This window comes from Dromiciops gliroides, chromosome 4, assembly GCF_019393635.1.
Source record: "Dromiciops gliroides isolate mDroGli1 chromosome 4, mDroGli1.pri, whole genome shotgun sequence".
NCBI lineage: Eukaryota > Metazoa > Chordata > Mammalia > Microbiotheria > Microbiotheriidae > Dromiciops > Dromiciops gliroides.
Window position 1 is genome coordinate 388,822,245 of NC_057864.1, and position 14,400 is coordinate 388,836,644.

Below are 14,400 nucleotides of genomic sequence, written 5' to 3' on the forward strand. Positions count from 1 at the left end.
TGAGTTCAAATCTATATTCAGGTACTTACTAGCTGTGTGATCCTGAACAAGTCACTTAATCTCTGTCTCCATTTCCTCAACTGTAAAATGGAACTCATAATAGCACCTACCTCACTGGTTTGTTATGAGGATCAAATGAGATAAAATTTGTAAAATGCTTAGCATGGTACCTGGCACATAGTACATGATTAATAAATGTTTATTGATTGACTTCTTTTATTGATATAGTATTTTATTATTTTCTAGTTACTTGTAGAGATAATTTTCAACATTTGTTTCTATAAGATATCTAGTTTCAAATCTTTCTCTATTGACTGACTTCTACAGAAATCCTTTCCCTAATGTCCCATAATTTCCATGTCCTCCCTCGGTTCATGATTTCAAATTTATTCTGGATAATTTGATTGTATGTATTTGTTTGTATAACTCCCCCATTGGAATGTGAACACCTTGAAAGCAGGCGGTGTTTTTATTAACGTTTCTTTGTCTCCCCAACATTAGCACAGTACCTGGCATATAGCAGGTGCTTAATAAATGCTTATTGATTGACTTGGCCCTATACTTATACTAGCCTTATTAGAGACTCTATGATTCAGTGTAATAGCTGCAGTTTTAGGGTCAATGCAGAAGTTAAATGGGATTTCAAAATCACTGTTCATAAGGAAGCACCAGAATTTTAATATAAGGCATCCATACTCCCTGAAACCTAATGTCCCTTTTTTATTTATCTAGAGATTTAGATTGTGTCCTCAGTGCCACATGTAAGATACGATCCTAGGATTTAGTAGCGGAGACCGACAGTGCCAAACCCATAACCGGTTTTCTCCATTTATATCTTTTTGTAATAGCAATATAGAAGGTTAAAAGGGCTTCCAGTAGATCTGCTACAGCCTGCCAGGCATATGTTCAGTGTTTGGTTGCCAGATTAGGAGAAATGAAGACGAAGTCACGCACAAACACTTTGAAATAGTCCGTAGGGATGGTCGAGCATCTCCAATTTGAGTTACTCCCTTCGTTTCTGCTTGTGTACTGTATGTGTTGGACACATGCGGCCCATGAATCAAGTTCTTTTGACTTGAAAGTATCATCACTTTGGGCATTTTAGGCAAGACACCAATTTTGAAATGTTGAATTCTGCAAGCATTCTGCAGGGAATATTTGCCCCCTTTGGGAGAATGTACACTCCTTGAGGACAGGTGTTATGTCTTTTTTTATTTCCATATCCCCAGCACCTAGCATAGTGCCTTTATACATAATAGGCAGTTAACAAACTGTTCACTGATTTACTCTATTTGGTGTCTTATTTTTTAAAAAATTATAAATTTCTGTAAGGGTTGTAAGAATAATTTCCAATTCAGATATTTTCTGAACTCTTTAAAGAATTTCTGAATTTAAGTTATCCTACAATTCTTTAGTTTGCATCTTTTTCCTTTTCATTTAATTGAGCATGAAGTTTCTAAGAATCCATCTATTTTTTTCATAATCTTCACTCAAGGTCATCTAGGAATTTAATTTTAAATGAATCTAGAAGTTCTTTTCTGTTGGGTGTCTTAGAAGTTCCAACCACTGTAGCTTATCATCACATCCTCAAAATGATTCCTGGCTCATTGTGGAAATAGATTCTTTGCATGCAGATTCTATTCTAGTATGCTTGGTATTATTTCTCTGGGAATGGCATAATCAAGTTGCCTCCCATTATGAAGATATGGATATTTAGATCTCCTAGAATGAAACGAAATGAAGTAAAAATGCAGGACACCTCAAGGGCAACCAATTGAAAATCTGTAAATGTCTTGCAGCCTCATCTTAGAATCACAGATTTTGCAGTCTAGTTCACCTCTCTAATTTTTTAACATGTGAGGGAAAAAAGTCTTATGGGGTGAAGTGACTTGCCCAAAGTCCCACAGCAAGGTAATGACAAAGTTAATAACAGAACATAGTTTTTCTCATTCCTACTTCCAGGGTCTTTCCTCTCTACCACCCTACCTCTTGGAAACGACAAATTCAAAGCTAGCTCAAAAATGAATGGAGAGAGGCAGCTAGGTGGCGCAGTGGATAGAGCACCAGCCTTGGATTCAGGAAGACTTGAGTTCAAATCTGACCTCAGACACTTGACACTTAGAAGCTGTGTGACCCTGGACAAGTCACTTAACCCCAATTGCCTCACCAAAAATAACTAGATAAATAAAATGAATGGAGAATGCAAAATAGAAAACACTAACCACCTTTTTAAAGGAAAATTAGAACCAGCAAAGTGGTACTTAACCTCTAGTTTTATAGATAAGGAACAGTCCAAAGGGGTTAAATATCTTGTCCAAGGTCATGAAGCTAAAAAGTGATACAGCTAAGCTTAGAATCGAGATCTTTTGATTCCTAGCCCAGTGTTCTTTCTATTTCATTCTACTCTAATCTATTGAATTTTATAATAATGACTAAGAGGCATACCTTTCAGCATCATGAAATTCATTCAGAATCATCAAAGAAAACATTCCTGGGATTACAGAATCATTGTTTGGAAAGTAGAAAAGACCTCAGAGATCACTGAGAGTAATGCCCACATTTTACAGATAAGCTAGCTGAGGTCCAGATGACTTGCCCCAAATCAAGAAAGTGCTATTGAGTGAAGTTAAATCTTATCTGGTATGAATTTAACATCAAGCATATTTTTGAGAGCAGGGCCTATTTTTCTCTTCCTCTATATCCCCAGTGTTTAGCGTAGTGCCTGACACATAGTAGATGACCAGTTGGCTTGACTTGGTCATTTAATTCCTCATAAAATAGTTATTCATACATAACTAGGAGGATGAGGGAATTGTTGGTGTTCAATGGCAATTGAAATATTCAATATCCTGAAATACCCTATCCTCCAGCCATTCTGGTTAAACAGGAGTTTATTTTCACTATATTGACACAGTTGGTATAAATCAATATAGACCAGGGATCCTGAGATGACTGATCAATTATGAAGCTCAACTAAATTGATCAAAGATCAATAGCTACCAGCATGTCTCTCTTCTCACAGTGAACTTCAAGGAGAGTAGTACAGTTACTTATAAGCATTATTCTCTCTCATCTTCCCCATTTTCACTTCTTTAGCCACTCCAATTCCCCCATTAATTTCAAGGCTTTAGGCAAGAGATTATGCTAGTTTGGGTCCTTTGGTGACATACAGTACATTATTAACTATCTTTTTCCAGAGGCTTAGAAGTAGCCAAATCCTTCAATATTATCCATCCAAAGAATTTTTTGTTTTTGGTGAAGCAATTGGGGTTAAGTGACTTGCCCAGGGTCACACAGCTAGTAATTTAGTAATTGTTAAGTGTCTGAGGTCAGATTTGAACTCAGGTCCTCCTGAATCCAGGGCCGGTGCTCTATCCACTGTGCCACCTAGCTGCCCCCCCAAGAAAAATTTAAAGTTATACATTAGGGAAATTTTGGTCCAGTTCATATTAGATTTTCTATAGGAAAGTTTTGAGAAAATTATCCCTTTCAAACTAGGGGGAGCCAACTGTAGTGGAGATAATATCTAGTACTTTTTTTCATGTTGTGTTTATAAAGTCTGTTTATTTGGCACACTACAGAGACATAACTCTTAAGCTTCAAGGGGGTTGTGACATATGCAGGAATTACAAGGCAACTAACATAAAAACATGTAGTTCATATACTTCAAAGACCCCTTGGATTTTACAAATTGTCCATAAAATGAAAACCACAGACAGAATACTCATTTAGCTATAGTTGCCAAGAATGAAGAACATTTGTTTTGAGGGAATATGTGTGTATTTCCCTAAAGTATGGTTGCAGGAGGTTTAGGAGGGGTGTTGAACAATGAATAGTGCATGAACATCAGAAGGCTATATGCTGACCATAATTGAAATTCTAGAGTTGGAGTTTCTGTCTATCTTTTGGCAAGTGATTGATAAGGAAGAAGAGAATTTTGAACTTGACCTTGAGAGATGTTTCATCTTTTCAGAAATACTGAGGATGTGCCCTGTGTCTTTAACAGAAATTTGAATCGTGTTTAGGATGTTATACATGTTTTGCAGCAAACAGCTTCCCCTCCTTTTTATTTCTATCCCAGTAAGAGAAGTTTAAAATAACTCCCAAGAGAGCTGTCCACTCTACTTTCACTTAGATATTCTAGTAGAGGAGAGGAGACAAATGGCAAAGACTATATTCTTGTACTTTCTTTAAAAAAATAAGGGCTTCCAGGGAACTACTCTGAAATACTGCACTTGTTATACATAAGAACATTAATTAATAGGAGGGAAAGAATAGAGCTTTTTGTCACATATTTAGGCAGGATTTTTTACATTGTAGAGCTCTCAAAAATGGGAGAGTAAGGGATAACTCTATGAACAGGGCTAAGAATTAATCCAATTCAATTCAGACATTCATTATGGTTTGATTGGTTTAACAAAGGGAAAAATATTGGATATCTCTCTATATGATGAAATTGTAAATGTTTTTACCATTCATTGAGGATACAAGTGAAACAAGGCACTGATGATTCAAATAGACATTAATAAACAGGAGAAAGTCGGTAATTTCAGATCCAGAAAAAGAATGTACAACCAGATTAAGAAAGAGAATCATACTTTATGAGTTTTGCCCTTCTAGCCAAGGACGCACTGCAAAGTGGAAGATGAAAATTAAAAAGGGAGTTATCTAAAACAAAATGATATATATTCTACCTAAGAGGGGTTACATATCCTTTCCAGATATAAATTTATAAAATTTATTTTATTCTGAACTTAAGAAATAAAACAAGCATTTCCATAGCATAGTAGAATGTGGGGAGGGGGAATGATTGCACATGAAACTGCAAATCTGTTATGTATAACTTGCTATCACTTTTAAATATATAATAAAGTCATCATATAAATTTCCTTTTGTTCTTTTTTTTCTTCCCTCTCCACTCCCTCCCCTTAGAGATGACTACCATTTTTTTTTCAAAACTGTCACATAGATGCAACTTGGATAATTTGCTGGGGAGGGGGAGGGTTGCTCATTAAGTGTGTCCCTTTGGTAAAATTGGAATGTTTCCTTGGCAATGTATAAAAGACTTATTTGTATAATGGTATTCATGTAAATGCTGACCATAACTGGAATTCTAGAGTTGGAGTTTCTGCCTATCTTTTGGCAAGTGATTGATAATCAATCACTTGATGTAATCAAATTGGTTTCTATAACCACACATGAAAACTAACCACATTGTTTGATAGTAATGTCACATACATGTATTGTAGTTTGACTCATTACTTTATTCAGACAAATGACCTGAGACTGTATTGGTATTTGAATTAAAATAGATTTTATTTGTTTTGTTTCGTTTTTTTTAGTGAGGCAATTGGGGTTAAGTGACTTGCCCAGGGTCACACAGCTAATAAGTGTCAAGTGTCTGAGGCCGGATTTGAACTCAGGTCCTCCTGACTCCAGGGCCGGTGCTCTATTCCCTGTGCCACCTAGCTGCCCCCTAAAATAGATTTTAAATTATGTCAGGATCTATGGGGAAAGAGAGTTGACTTCAGAGTCAGATGACCTGCATTTGGGACCTGACTCTACAGTATAGCTGGCCTCAGTTTCCTCATCTGTAAATTGGAGTTGGATTCAGTGACCTCCAAGAGCCCTTCTAATTCTAAGTCTATACCTCTACTTTGAAAAGGTGTACAAGTAATAATAATTAATAATAATAATAGCTCACATTTATGGAAATAATGTCCTTTACATACATTACCTAATTTGGTCCTCACAACCTGCATACATTAGGTGATACAAGAATTGTTATTGCAGTTTTACTGCTGAAGTCCAAAGAGAACAAGTGAAATGCTCAAGGTTATATTGTTTGAAATCATGAGGCAAACCCAGGTCCTCCTATACAAAGTTCAGTATACTTTGCATTAATGCTACCTAATTTGTAAGTTTTTTGCTTGTGTTATGGTTTCTTTCCTCTCTTACACCTATAATTTTGTAGGTCTAAGTACATCAAAGAAAGAACGGTTCAGGAATTTGTGCACTTAGGAGGATATTTTACTTAAGGAGCAAACATTCATAATAACTATCTGCTACTAAATTTTGATTTTAATTAAACAAGGAACACTTGAGAGTGTTTTATAATTAGCATCCCTTTTAAATTAAGAAACTACTATTAAATGGTCAATAACATCTCTGTTCACCAGCAAAAGAAAATAGAGATTTGAAGCAATTATCTAAATAATTAAGGACTGAATTCTAGTACTTCAAGAATTACTCTGTTAATTTAGAAGAAATTAAGATTTTCCCCCATATTTTCTAAGAGCCTCAATTATTCATTTCACTACATAAGTGGACAAGTAATATCTAAGAATAAAGTGTTCATGCAAGTAGTAGATCTATTATTGGTTTAATAGATAAAGACTTAATCGATTCTTTCCTTCTTTGACCCTAATTACTATTTCAAAGAGAAAAAGGTAATTCAGCTTGCCTGTGTAAGTGGCTCATTCAAAGAGAAGAGTTAGGTTTTCTTGGAATTACCAACATCATGTTCATGTTAGCAGCTCAATCAATGAACAGTAACCATATATCAATCACACACCTGGAAAGTGGTCATTGTTTTGCATGATCTTAGGACAAGGGCCAAAATATGCAATCACTTTTCTAAGTCTGAAATAGCTTAATCTGCTCTCTTCATTCTGTTCTGAGCCCTTTTCTTCCTTTTCCTTTCCCTAATGGATTAACTCAAAAGACTATCCACCTGGGGGCAGCTAGGTGGTGCAGTGGAGAAAGCACTGGCTCTGGAGTCAGGAAGACCTGAGCTCAAATCCGGCCTCAGACACTTGACACTTACTAGGTGTGTCCTTGGGCAAGTCACTTAACCCTCATTGCCCCCCACACCCACACCCACACACACATAAGAGATAGAAAGATGGAATTAAGAGGATAATAAAATTACTAAAGTTTCAGAAAAGTTAAAAAACTTGGGAGATGAGGCACATAACACAAAAAAAATTTAAAAAGAAAAAGAAAAAAAAGATTATCCACCTAAATTCATACCATAATCTGGGCAAAATTCCTCCATTTGTATTTTTTTTCCTTTGTGGAGTTAGGCCTGTCTCTTTTGAGTAGGCATGAATTATATTGAGGTCCTGTACTACTCCAGAGCTTGAATGCAATGGTGACAATATAGAATGTGATTAATTGCCACATGAGCAATATAGACAAGTTTGCCACAAATGCCTCAAAGAACCAAGTGCATTTTTGTGCCACCAATAAGTACCACTAATTGTGAAATGTCTGTGTTTAGTCACAGCAATATGGGCAAAAGGTAAAATATCACTGTAAACTAAGCATTCTGAAGAAAAGCAAATGCTAACTGACCTTCCAACATGTAAATATCCTCTGTTTTCCCTACTTTAGCCTCTGACATTTCAACAGAGTTAGGATCAGATCATAGATTCAAAGCTAAAAGTGGCTTTAAAGTTTATTTTTTCATAAATGGGGAAACTGAGGTCCTTAGTTTTTGTAATTTACCCAATGTCATGCAGTTGGCAGAGTGCAATTCAAAGCTAAGTACTCATTCAAATTTCAGCACCATTTCTAAGATACCACTCTAAATCCTAAGTTCATTTGTAATCAATTCAGTTACTCATTTACTCAATAACCATTAAATATCTATTCTGTTCCTGCAAAGTGTATATATTCTACATAGTAAAATGTTTACAATTGAGGGAGATTATAACATTTAGACAAAGAAGGAAACAGATTTTTATTTAGCACTTATTATGTGCCAAGAACTTTACAAATATTATCTCATTTGATCCTCACAACAACCCTGGGAGGTAGGTGTTATTATAATTCCTATTTTACACATGAGGAAACTGAGACAAACAGAGGTTAAGTGACTTGCCCAGGGTCACACAGCTAGTAAGTTTCTGGGGTCAGATTTGAACTCCAGCTTTCCTTACTCCAGGCCCAGTACTCTCACTACCATATCACCTAGCTATAAAGCATAGACCCTGACTTCAAGGGACTTGTAGTTTAGTGGGGGGGGGGATGTGAAATACATTGGAAATTACCCCAAAAGTTTTGTAAGAGATTGGAGAGGCAAGGTTATTACCAAGGGAGTTGGTGATCATGGAAGTGACCCTTGACCTATACTTTAAAGGATGAGTAAGAATTCAGTGGATGGAGAGAAGGAAGAAGAAAAGTTCAAACATTTGGCACGGCCAAATCCGGGCAGAAAAAAAATGATTCTGGCGGCAGTACAAAAGACAAATTGGGGGAGGAAGAAAATTAAAGCAGGAAGAACTGGTATAAAGCCATCCTAGTGGTCAAGGCAGGTGTAATGAGAGACAATATGAAGTTGGAGACAGGATGAATAAGGAGGAAGAGTGAGTCTTTGGATTAGAGCTAGCCCAGCTGCTTCCGTCTATAAAATTTCCTCCATCCTGAGCTCTTAGCATCGAAATACATTATTTATTACTGAATGGAGGTTAGGGGACAGGCAGAGTTTTATGACGGGTATGGAAAGATTTAAGTCTGGTAATGAACACTTTCCAATATAACTTCTTGGACAACCAAAATCATAATCACTAAATCATCCACTTCCATATCAAATTCCTCCTTACTGAAGAACTCATGAAGAATTTCATGACCAATGTAAAAATTTGAATAAAAATTTACCAGTCAAAAAAAAAAATATATATATATACATATACATGTGTTTATATATATATACTTATATAAATATATACTTATATAAATATACACATACTTATATGTAAAGGGCAGATGTATTTGAATATATGTGTGTTTATGATAGCCACATGCTTATGTGTATTTTATATACCTATGATGAAAAAAGAGAGAATATACACACATCCTTTATAATATTTTCTCAGGTAATAAGAATGGGCTTATCACTTTTGCTTCCTGGCTTATCAAGGCTGTTACTGTGAATCTGATGGAAATACAAGACCCATTATCAATTTTTATTTACTATATTAATTCCTTTCTTTTTCTCTTCCCAGGTACTTCCTTTCCCGAGCCAAGTGGTTTATAATAGAGTTGGAAAATGTGGAAGTCGTACTGTAGTCTTACTTTTGAGGATCTTGTCGGAAAAACATGGATTCAATTTGGTTACATCAGACATTCATAACAAAACCAGACTGACCAAAAATGAACAAGTAAGTTGATCTTTTCCTTTGTTAAATTCATTTTGTTTTATTTCATTCATGTAATTGACATATGTATTTACAGAAAATAGTCAATGACCTACCAGACAATATATGGCAGAATTCTAATTTGATTCTGTGTTTTTTCCTGAGTAAAGAAGGAAATAGAAGTAAAGAATTCTGCAGGCTTCTTCTTCTTTTTTTTTTTTAAAGAGGAAAGTTTCCCTGAAAGATTCCTCCTTCAAAGCACCATGGATAGGTCATAGGGGATATGACAGTCTTGGGTTAAAAGATTTATGTTGTGGTCCTCTCTCTGTCATTTGCTTGATGTGTGACCTTGGGAAAATCTCTTAACCTTTCTGGTTCCCAGTTTCCTTATCTGTAAAATAAAGAAGATAACATTTGTAGCATTAACTTCACAGGATTGTTATGGAAATCAAATAGCAAAAATTACATTACGTGTTTTATTAGCTATAGAACATAGGTAAATGTATGCTATTATTAATTCATTTATGGAAAATGAATAGTCAACGAGTCAGTTATCAAGCATTTATTAAGTGGTTACTCTGTGTCAGGCATTATGTGTAAGTCACAAAAGATTATAGTGCTTTCATATACATGGCTTGCTTATAGCAGTCTCCTGACACTTTATTACAATATTCTACACTGCTTGTCTTTTATTAACTTGCCTTATCTCTATAGGTATGGTAACATGAGAAACCTCTCTTCTCCAGTATTCCTGTTCTTTCCTTTAGTCAGACATATCTGAATAAAAGGGACAATAAGTTTAACCCTATTGTGTTAATGGTACAATACTACCAGAAGGGTCAGCTAAGTGGCACAGTGGATAAAGCACTGGCCCTGAATTCAGGAAGACATGAGTTCAAATTTGACCTCAGATACTTGACACTAGCTGTGTGATCTTGGGCAAGTCACTTAACCCTCATTGCCCTGTAAAACAAACAAACAAACAAAAAACCCCAAGACTACCAGGAAAGAAAGCTCATTATACTTTTTTTTTAATTGGCCTTTTGGGGTGTGACTGTTGTGTGAGGACACCCCTCACTACTACTGCCATTCTGCTATTTATCAGACTGGCCAAGCCAATCATGCTCTCAGGATAGTGTACCTAGGAAAACGCATCATAAATTTGGCCAAGCAGAGAGTCATGCACCCCAGGCAGCTGAGTTCCCTGTGGACCTGTGGAGAGATTCGATGTTTTAGCCACCTTTCTTGAGTTCTTACTGTGGACAGAATACTCAGTGAGGTGTTTTGAAGATTAAAAAAAATAGGAGAGACACTATGACATGATTATATTTTATAGGACCATATTTTCAAATAGCCCGAAAGAAGATATTCCTTTCTCCTAGTATGCTTTCCTTGTTTAGTCATTTCAGTCAACTCTGACTCTTTGTGACCCCATTTGAGGTTTTCTTGGCAAAGATACTAGAGTAATTTGCCATTTCCTCCTCCAGATCATCTTTTAAAAATTAATTTTAATCAATTTATTTATTTGTTAATAATTAAGTAATACATTTTAAAAGAATAATAAACATTTTTATTTAAAGTTTTGAGTTATAAATTCTGTCTCCAGCTAATTTTACAGATGAGGAATTGAAGCAAATGGGGTTGAGTGACTTTCCCAGAGTTAGACAGATAGTAAGTGTTAGAGTCTGGAATTCAATTCATGAAGAAGAGTCTTCCTGATTCCAAGCCCAGTGCTCTATCCACTGTAGCACCCAGCTGCTCTCAATGTGCTTTGCTAATTGTCATTAAATCAGTAGTGATGGCTGGGTTATATGGTCTGTGTTCTGATCATCAGGACACATTTGAAATCCAGATCACAACCATGAATTTTGTACTCACTGTTACTTGGGGACTGCTCTATGGGCAAAAGTCATTTGGTTGGATTGTTGAACTTCTGAGTGCAGTCAGGTGGATTCAGCCTTAAGAAAATATAGTAATCAAGAGTATCTGTTAGAAAGTATTGCATTTTGTTTCTTCCCAAACTCAAAATACCCTTGAAAACATCCACAGAAGTCTTTGCCTGTAATATGAGATCCCTATTAAAAGCTAATAAAATATTTAAGTATGATGTTTACACCTTAGATCAGGAAAGAAAGAAGAGAAATATTTTCTTTGATTAAAAAAAACCCATTTCTTTCTAAAATAAATGTGGTTTTTGTTTTTCTTTTATTATTTACAGAGATCTATCAGGTTCTCTTTGACTATTTGACCTGGTAGATGAGGGGTAATGAGCTTATCCTGGTGTCTCCATTTTAAGAGCTTAGATTAAAGGCACTGTAAATATAGAGCATATGTTGTTGTAATTTATTTTATTGTTGCTCACAATTTCATTATGATTTGGTTCTAAAGTTTGAGGTTTGTTTAATAGCCATGCTTTAGGCTCAGCAACATTCAAGAACTGCAAGGCAATTCATTATGGTCTGACCCTTTGTAAAACAGTGTCTAGTTATTGCCTCCAAAGCTGAAAAGAGATGTCAGGAACATAGAGAGAGTAGCAAAGGTAATTAAAGGGTTGGAAAATGAGATGTCCAAGAAAAGTTAAAGGTCTGGAACAGAGAAAGCTGAGGGAAAACAAATAATTTCCAAGTATATCATGGTTTTGTGTGGTTTTTTTCAAATACCCAGTGATGACCAGCTGTTCTCTATTTCCTCTGAGGACCAAAGGAGGGGAAGTTAAAAATAAAATTAAATTGACAGTGTGAGGGACTTAGCTCGGATGGGAAGATTAACTTAAAACAGAAGGATTGTTAAATACTAGACAGGGCTAAGAAGGTGGTTTTTTTAAAAAGGTAGGTTGGATTTTCATCTATGTGAGATGTTTAGGTGTTGTCTATCTAGAGGCTAGGAAGACAGACCAATCGTTCTTTTAAGGTTTTTTTCCAGCCCTGTGATTCTGTGATTTTAGAAACACACACACACACACACACACACACACACACACACACACTCACTTGTAGCACAGAGAGAAACAGATAGAAGTACACACTTATGTACTATGTAACTCAAATAACTGATTTTTGTGGTCAATATAATGGCATACATTTCCTTACATATTTTTACAATTTCTTACGTATTTTTTTCATATATGTCGTTCTAGAATCTCAGTGAATTTCAAGGCAAGTTTTATACAAAAAACTGTAGGACCTAGCAATAAGGTAGAAAATATAAGTATAAAATATCAACTGAAAAACAGAAAGATATGGGTAGTTGTTTCCAAATGGTGGAAGAGTTATAGCTAGTATTTTAGTGCAATAACTTCTGTTCTGGGCAAGGGAGGAGTGGAGAGAGTTGGAGAAGGTGACAAGAAGCCAAATGAAGTTTTAAATTATTTCATGATCTTAATAGAGATCTTCTTGGCTATGTATGCATCTATTTCCTATAAACTCAAGGCAAAAACAAAAACTAGTACAAGAAATACAATTTTGACCTTCTGTGGCCAGAGGAAATGAATTTGTTATAGAAATGTACACTGCTTCTGCTCATTGATTGAATGATTAAGATGTACTTTTTTGGTGGGGGTGGGGGAAAGCGGGTGGAGGGTGGGTGTTACAGGTGGTACAGCCAAACTTCCTCCATAATTGTTGGCAGATATTCTCCCTAAAATATTTTGAGTGAGTGAATTAGCACTTTCAAAGGGTGAAATCAGTTAGCTTCTTTGTTAAGGCAATAACAAGTCCAGTCCTGCATTACTTACTGGCAGGCAACTACCGTCGCTAGGAAAACGGTATTTCATTTTAAAAATATATTTAATGGAACAGTATACTGAAGAGATCATTAAAGGGGAAGGCAGGAGTAAAAGAGGTGAAATGTTAGCAGGATGGCAAAATTCCATTACTGCTGACCTTATAGGAACAGAAATAGCCTTTAGAGTTCACTTTGGGGGAAACTGCATTAGCAGAGCAATATGAGCTATTCCTGGCCAAGCCATAGGCCTGTGCTGCAGAGAATGCAAATACTATACTAGCAAAGTTCATTATGACATCACTTCAATATGAGTATTCAACTTAACAACCTTCAGGAAACAGAATTTGATGAGTTTGAGGAAATTTAGAACAGCGGAAAGAACAGTTTCTAAAGTCAGAACACCTGAGATATAGAACCTTACCTCAGATGCTATCTTGGTTGGTTCTGTGCAAGTTATTTACCTTTCCTTGGCCTCAGTTTTCTCATCTGTGAAATGAAGAACTTTTCACTGGATTGTCTACAAGGTTCCTTCTAGGTTTAGATCTAGGATGCTGGGAAAACACACAGACCTTTTTCAAGGCATAAGTCCTGTTTAACAAAAATGTACATAAAAGAGTTGAAGTTTTCCTTTCAAAGTAATGCTGTCAGGGGCAGCTAGGTGGTACAGTATATAAAGCACTGGATTCAGAAGGATCTGAGTTCAAATCCAGCCTCCAACACTTGACACTTACTAGCTGTGTGACCCTGGGCAAGTCACTTAACCCCCATTGTCCTGCCCCCCCAAAACAAAAACCCCACAAAGGAATGCTGTCTGCCCAACAGCAATTCCAGATAACTCATGACATGCTACTCACCCCCCTGAGATCTGGGAACCTCAGGGAAGAATGAGGCTTTTTTTCTTTCTGGATATGGCCAATGCATAGATTTGTTTTGCTCAGCTACATATTTGTGTACACAGTTGGCTTTAAGGGGTTGTTGTGGAGAGAGAGAGAGAGAAGGTGAATTTTTGCTGATTGAAAAAATTAAATTTCAAAGTAATGCTGTCGGGGCAGCCTGGTAGTGCAATGGATTAAACATTGGCTCTGGATTCAAGAGGACCTGAGTTCTAATCCAGCCTCAGACACTTGACACTTACTAGCTGTGTGACCCTGAGCAAGTCACTTAACCCTCATTGCCCTGCAAAAAAGAAAAAAGAAAGAAAAGAAAGAAAGAAATAGACTCTCAAAGTAATGCTGTCAATATAATAAAGGTGAAGTGACATAAAGTATATTGTAGATTTTTTTTAATTTCTAGAGACAGTGATTTAAGTTAAAGTGTCACTGACTAAATGCTTCACTGTTTTGTTTTTCTCTGTGTTCATGCAAGTGGGGATCTTAAACTGAAATAACCATTTGTCGAAGCATCTAAAGTACTATTTCACTAGACATTTGAATTTAGTTCTGCTATAATTCAGCAACTGTTTAAGCTATAAAAATTATATAAAGTATTCAAAGGGTAGGAAGTCGAGGATCTTTTAACATAAATTCTATGTGCAATC

The 14,400-nt window shown here is 36.0% G+C and overlaps 1 protein-coding gene across 1 annotated transcript in view; it reads left to right on the forward strand.

The window, feature by feature from the left end:
* The window catches only part of UST (uronyl 2-sulfotransferase), a 390,474-nt gene that overhangs the window by 221,261 nt on the left and 154,813 nt on the right, over nucleotides 1–14,400 (forward strand). Inside the window, 1 exon segment of the mRNA XM_043964108.1 lies at nucleotides 9,009–9,164. Coding sequence (XP_043820043.1) covers nucleotides 9,009–9,164 — 156 coding nt within the window.